This window comes from Narcine bancroftii, chromosome 9 (genome assembly GCF_036971445.1).
Source record: "Narcine bancroftii isolate sNarBan1 chromosome 9, sNarBan1.hap1, whole genome shotgun sequence".
NCBI lineage: Eukaryota > Metazoa > Chordata > Chondrichthyes > Torpediniformes > Narcinidae > Narcine > Narcine bancroftii.
The window spans coordinates 4714426-4721284 of record NC_091477.1 but is presented as its reverse complement, the minus strand read 5'-3'; the positions used below and the strand labels follow the sequence as shown (position 1 = coordinate 4721284).

Here is a 6859-nt window from a genome sequence, read left to right as displayed (position 1 = left end):
GCCGACCAAAACTGCACGCAAAATTCCAAATTTGGCTTCACTGTTGCCTTTAACAACTTCAAGATGACATCCCAACTCATGTACTCAATACGCTGATTTATGAACCCAACATACCAAAAGCTTTGTTCATCACCCTATCTATATGTGACTCCACTTTCAGGGAATTATGCACCAGAATTCCTAAATCCCTTTGTTCTATTGAACTCCTCAATTATCTATCATTTAGCGTGTATTCATGTAAGCAGTGCATTGTGATTGTAAAAATAGGAATCCTATTTTGCTTGAAAATTAAGCATTTGAATGGACATTCTGTGCCAAATTTATGAAGGAAATCGTTAAAACTAATGATGCATAACTGTACATTAGTCAATGCACGATGCACTGCGATCTAGTTTCAGCGGAATAGAATTGGAAATCAGAGAAGATGTCATTCAAATTCCACATTAACTTGGATAGATCATATTTACAGTGGTGGCACAGACTAGACAACATGTCTTAGAAAGGGCTACACTGATACAAAATGCTGAGGCTGTTGCCGAATTGGGAAGGTGGTAAATTGTTCCGTTGAAGTTCACTTGATAACTTAATGGGAAGAATATTTCCATTAGAAAACGTTATAATAAAATCATGAGTCTAACTGCAACCAGTCACCAATAAATCAACAGAGATTTCAGGAAATAGTTCCACCTAACGATTGTGCCACTATTAGTTGAATCAAATATTATTGATTATCACGAGAGAGAGAAAAAAATGTTAAAATATGCTAATCGGGCCAGATGAATATGGGGGAGGGACGGACTGTATGTGGCACAAACATTAGCGTTGACAAGGGAAAATGTACAAGAGAATATAATGTATCTGATTAAAGCAACAAAGTTTACAATGTTCTTCTGCTTCCTGAAACGATGTTATGGTGACGAACAAGATGTAAAGCTTCATTTTTACGTCAAAAATCTCTTAAAGGAAACGAAGATCGCAAAAAAAATCCAATATAGTCAATGTGACCTTACCAAAACGTTCGATTGACTTTTTAACAGGGGATGAAAATATTTACATTTTGTAACCTTGCCGCTTAATGATTGGAAACTGGGCATTGGTTGATAATATGTTCGGATCACGACTGAAGCAACCTTGTTACCACCGAACATATTCGAGGGTGAATAGTCAGCCGTCACTCAGCGAGATACCTTACTAAATTTACTGACCGTTATAATATTAGAACAATTGTTCGTGGCTATTTTGTTTCCATCGCCTCACTGCCGCGTTTATTCCTGCTCATTTTTCGCCAAAGATTAAACAAGGAGCGATGTTTGAAAGAGCGTAGTATCTTGGCCAAATTTCGGAGCATTTTATAAAAATGCTTGGTGAGATTTAGCAATAGGTTTAGGTTAAGGATGCATTGCAGGGTTTCAGGTAAAGAAATTCACTTTTGGATGATTCCGGTGACAAGCAAACCGAATAATGATAACTGTCATGGAACGGTGCTGTCTGACCAGTGGCAGTATAGTTTAAGTGATCCCTTGGCGCAGAGCCCGGACCATTCGTGTCCTTGCAACAGGAAACTCGACATCCATCAACGTAAACAACGCCCACATCCTGCTTACATTTTAATGCAACCAAGAAGATTATAGTAAGAAGGAATATAACCGAAGTGGATCCGAATGTGACAATTAAATACAGATTTATGTCGGAGAAGTATCCAGGGGTACTGTGCAAATTGCTGGTTTCAGAGATTTTCTCACTGACGTTGCCCAAAATCGACACGTGGATTGTAGCTGTACTGGACAGGCTCGGGTGTCCGTTGTCCTTCACTAAAACGACCAGACTTTGCGAGGTATCATCCAGGTCCAAAATGCTTCTCGATGTCCTGATTTCGCCCGAATTCCGCCCCACGCTGAATAGAGTTGGATCGGTTGCTTGAACCATTTGGTAGGAGAGCCGGGCATTCTGACCGGAATCTGCATCAGTTGCCAATACCCTGGTCACCAAGTATCCTTGACCGGCTGACTGGGACACCATCTCCACAATTGTTGATCCACTCTGGCCTGAAGGCAAGGCAATAACCGGTGCGTTGTCATTTTGATCCAGGATGATCACGTTTACCGCCGCGCTGCTGCTCAGCGGGGGCATCCCAGCGTCACGGGCTTGGACTTGGATCTGGAAGGTTTTCAGCGCCTCGTAGTCGAAGGAATGTTGGGCGTAAATAGTGCCGTTCATCGAGTTAATGCTGAGATAAGTGGGCACCAAAGAATTCCGATTTTCTTTGATGGAATAGAAAATGTAGGAGTTTTGGTCTAGGTCAGGATCGAATGCAGTAAGTGCGAATATAGACGCGCCCGGAACGTTGTTCTCCATCACATATAGAGTGTAGGAGGATTGCGAAAATCGTGGTGTGTTGTCGTTTACATCAGATACCGATATCTGGATGGTTTTATTTGTAGACTGGGGAGGAGATCCCGAATCCCAAGCTATGATAGGTATGTGAAATCCTGGGATGGTTTCCCGATCCAATAAACGGCTGGTAGTTATTTTATAATGGTGATCTGTCGAAGATTGAATTTTAAAAGGAAGTCCCAGTGGAATGTGACAGTGAACTTGCCCGTTTTCTCCAGAATCGCGATCCGTAACATCCATCAGAGCTACCACTGTCCCGGGCTCAGCATCCTCGGGGACTTTACCAGACAAGGAGGTCAGTGTGATCTCCGGGGCATTATCATTTACATCGATCAATTTGATTAGTACTTTGGAATGTCCTGTGATGGCTGGTGAACCGTTATCCACCGCTTGGACATCAAGTTCATAACTCTTTACTCCTTCATAATCCAGCTGACCTTGTACCTTAATCTCTCCACTTTCAGGATCCAAATTGAACAATTCACGGACTGTCTCTGGGACAACTTTAAAGAACGAATATTTTAATTCAGCATTCGTTCCTTGATCCAAATCGACAGCTTTGATTTTAGTCACTAAGGTCCCCACTGATGCGTTTTCTTCCAGATTCGCCCGATATACTTCATTCTCGAATACGGGGGCGTTATCGTTGATGTCCAGAACCCTGATAGTGATTTGAGTTGTCCCGGATCTCGGGGGCCTGCCGCCATCGATGGCTGTTAATACAAGTTGGAAAGATGTCTGATCTTCACGGTCTAACGATTTCTCCAACAACAACTCTGCTATTTTAGAACTATCTTCTCTGACGTTCTCTTTCAATGCAAAATATCCATTTGCACTGATCATATACCCGGTGACCGCGTTTGTTCCCACGTCTGGATCGAGCGCGCTCTCTAGTGGGTAACGGGAGCCTAGTGCAATGGATTCGGCCATTTGCAACACAATGGCGTTATCTGGGAAAGAGGGTGAGTTATCATTTATGTCGAGTATCTCGGCCTCACCGCGGTGCATTTCTAGGGGATTGTCCAATATTATCTGGAAAGCGAGCTTACAGGAAGAGCTTTGAGCACAAATCTGCTCCCTATCTATTCGTTCGTTGATAAATAAGACGCCTGTGCCTAAATTTACCTCCAAATACTGCCTTCCCTCTGCGAAGACAAGGCGACATTTTCGAGCTGACAATTGTCGTGCAGTTAGCCCCAAATGTTCAGCGATATTCCCAACAGAAGAGCCATATTCCATTTCTTCTGGGATAGAGTAGCGAATCTGTCCAAATCCCAGGTTCAAGGCGTGAGCAAGGAAAATAAAAATCACTCTCCTTAACGTCAAGGCGTTGTTCTGCGAATTCGCCATTGTCTCTGCGCCAGTTTATTTTTTATATCTGCCAAATCCTTGCAATAACGATCTCGGCAACAACATCCCTTGAAGCATATGCTTACGAGCGAATATTTCCTCAGAGTCGTCTGTGGTTATCTTCAGAGCTTGGTTCTGCAATGGAAATTGATTCTTTTTTCGGTAGGTTATCGAAAGAGGAGGGGCAATGGATCTCCCGCAGAAAGTCGGCTCCTATTGCTTGAAGGCGACACAACGAGCCTCTGTCAATAACTGCGGATTGCAGTTCTTAAAGCAGGACTGTTCCTGTAATTGTGGTGTTCAACTAAAATATATAAACATTGATATGGCCAGCTGCATTAGACTCATTTTTTCATTGTCTTAATTCCTTACAATATCATTGATCTTTAATTTTCCAAACATCAGATGCAAAGTATTCCCCTGATTTACCATAAACCTGTTATTTCTAAACTAATTTTTAACGGTAACATTTTAGCAAATGAATTAACGATTTGAAATTTCAACCCTTTTAAAAGCTGTTAGGACAAAATACGACGAGATCTTTGAAGTAGCCTAAACAAGATGCACATTTTAGAAGTGATGAAAAAATGGCAAGCATTTGCATATTCTCCAAGAATATAATTTGTCAATTACTTTTTGTCAATAATCCTCTGTGAAGAGAGCCAAAGCTTGAATTGCCGAACAAGGGATGTATAGTTCTAGATCAGTGGTTTTCAAACTATCTCCAACTCACATCCCACTTTCAGTAACCCCTAGGCCACAAGTGCTCTGTGATTGCTTAAGGTGGTATGTGAGTAGGAAGGGAAGGTTGAGACTCTGGACCCAATAGTTACTAAAATATTTTACTTGAGAAAAATTGTCATTGGTCCATTTCCTTTGGAGTTATGAAACCGTGAACATAAGGCGTCAATTTGGTACGATTGAGAGAGTGGTTTCCAAACCTTTTTCTTTCCACTCACACACCACCTTAAGTAAGCCCTAAAGACAAAGGAGGAAAAACCCAACACCCAACCCCAACCAACAAATTTTCCCCTGCCGCGAAGCCAAGCCAAAGAAGAAGAAAGAAGAATGGCAAAAGAGATTGCTTAAGGTGGAATATGGAGTTGGGGTAGGCAGTTTGAAAAACACGGAATGTTTTGGCTAATTCATTGTGCCGTTTATGGGTTGGGGGGAAAGTGGATGTGAGCTATGTGGATTTAATTATGCTAAAGAATTCCGATGGAAGGCCGAACTTTGGATATAGGACGGTAGACTCCTTGCAGCTTTACTCTTATTAAAATGAAAGAAAATGTGGGAAATTGAATTCGGATTTGTAAAATTAAGAAAAGCATCGCCAAAATGGCCAGGAAGATTAGAATTTCTTATCAGAGAGGTACAGTATTTCTAAAAGGAAGAAATTGGGGGAGGATGGTGAAAACGTGAATCTCATTGACCAGAGGCGAGCATCCATTGTTTTGGTCAGTACTCGCCCAAAACATCGCCAGGAGAAGCACAGAAAGATAGTTCATATTTCCTGACCAGAATCATTGCAATATCAGGAGGTTCTTGAGTGGGGCTGAGCAATGGAAAATTGCAAAGTTTCGTCTAATAGAAGTGGCCAAAGTTAATCCTAATAACCGCATCTCGGCTCTGGCTAAAGTTCCAGAAGCAATGTTAGGTAATAGAATGAGCAGGTTTGTGGACAAACGGGACAAATCAGGAAACGTCTGCATTTATCTGTAATTATTCCTATATAACTCGATGAGTATCAGAATGGTCAATGGCTGAAATGAGGCAGGTGCTGTCGGTATGGACTTCCAGTGGATATTGATGATGGGCCACATATTAGGCTTGTCAACAAAGTGAAGACTGCGGAATTAAACAGTTACAGGGGTGTCGTTTGAAAATTCGGTAAAGAACAAGAAGCGTTGGGTTTCGCACGAGAGCGAAGATTACCATCGAGTTTGTTGGGGGCTTTGCAGTCAGAAAGCATTTTTCTTACGTTTTTTTAACTGATGTCGCGGGGGCGGCATAACTGACGAATTTGCAGATGACATAATATGTACGTGGAGGGTCATAGTCAGAAACAGGCTCTTGGGTCCAAGTGATTCGTTCTGGTTTTTGCTTAACTGATCTTGGCCAATATGCCTGAAGTTGCGCCATATCCCTTGAAACTATGTGGAGTTTTCTTTTACGTTGTTTACTGTTAGTGCATGAGATGCATTGCTGGGGAGTAATAGAGGAGATAGGTTTCATGATGCTATTCCATCTAGAAATTGATCGATTTTTTTTAGGAAGTCTGAGATATAGATTCTTTGTCATCCAACATGGAAACAGACCCTTCTTGCCAACTTGCTCGTGCGACTAAAATGCCCCAACCTCACTGTCCGACCTATTTGCGTTTAGCCCACATTCCTCCAAACCCACCCTACCTCATTTGTTCCTGTGTCTTCTTCAACTTTGCAATAGAATTTGCGTCAGCCACCTCCTTCAGTAGCTCATTTTATGCGCATCACTCTCTGTGAAACAAAGATACCCTTCAGGTTCCTGTTAAATCTCTTCCTCCTAAACCTATGACAACTGGTTAGTGAATCCCCTACTTGGACAAAAGACTCAATCTATTCCTCTAATAATTTTTAGATAACTTTGTGAGATCACCTTTCATCCTGTGCCCTCCAAGGAAGAAAGACCCGACTTATTGAATCTCTCCCTATACTTCAAGCACCCAAGTCCTGGCAAAATTCTCCAAAATAAAACAGGATGCAATCAAGACCATGTGACCCTGTGTCCCAACGGGGCTGATTTGATTTTGATCTGAATTCTATTTCTACCTATTCTCCATAATTTTTATTTTCTGTTCCATTCCTAAGTTCCGTTAATGTTAGCGTTGAATAAATCGAATGACTTAAACTCCATCTCGCTCTGGAGTGCAGAATTCCACAACGTTATTCATGTCTGAGAGAAGAAATTCATCTTTATTTCTGTCTTAAATATCCGCCACCTGATTCTGAAATTATACCACCTGATTCTTGATTCCTTCAGAAGAACCAGATAAATAGAAGGTCCAACATAATCCCGTGTATCTCAATAAGATCATATTTGTTTCGTCTCATTTCCTATGAATTCCTGACAAACA

At 41.6% G+C, this 6859-nt stretch overlaps 1 protein-coding gene across 1 annotated transcript; it reads right to left on the bottom strand.

The window, feature by feature from the left end:
* Positions 1-1383: 1383 nt before the first annotated feature.
* On the bottom strand, positions 1384-3744 carry LOC138743505 (protocadherin-10-like). Its single transcript, XM_069899003.1, has one exon. It carries the CDS (start codon positions 3742-3744, stop codon positions 1384-1386), a length of 2361 nt encoding a protein of 786 aa, XP_069755104.1.
* Between the last annotated feature and the right edge of the window lie 3115 nt (positions 3745-6859).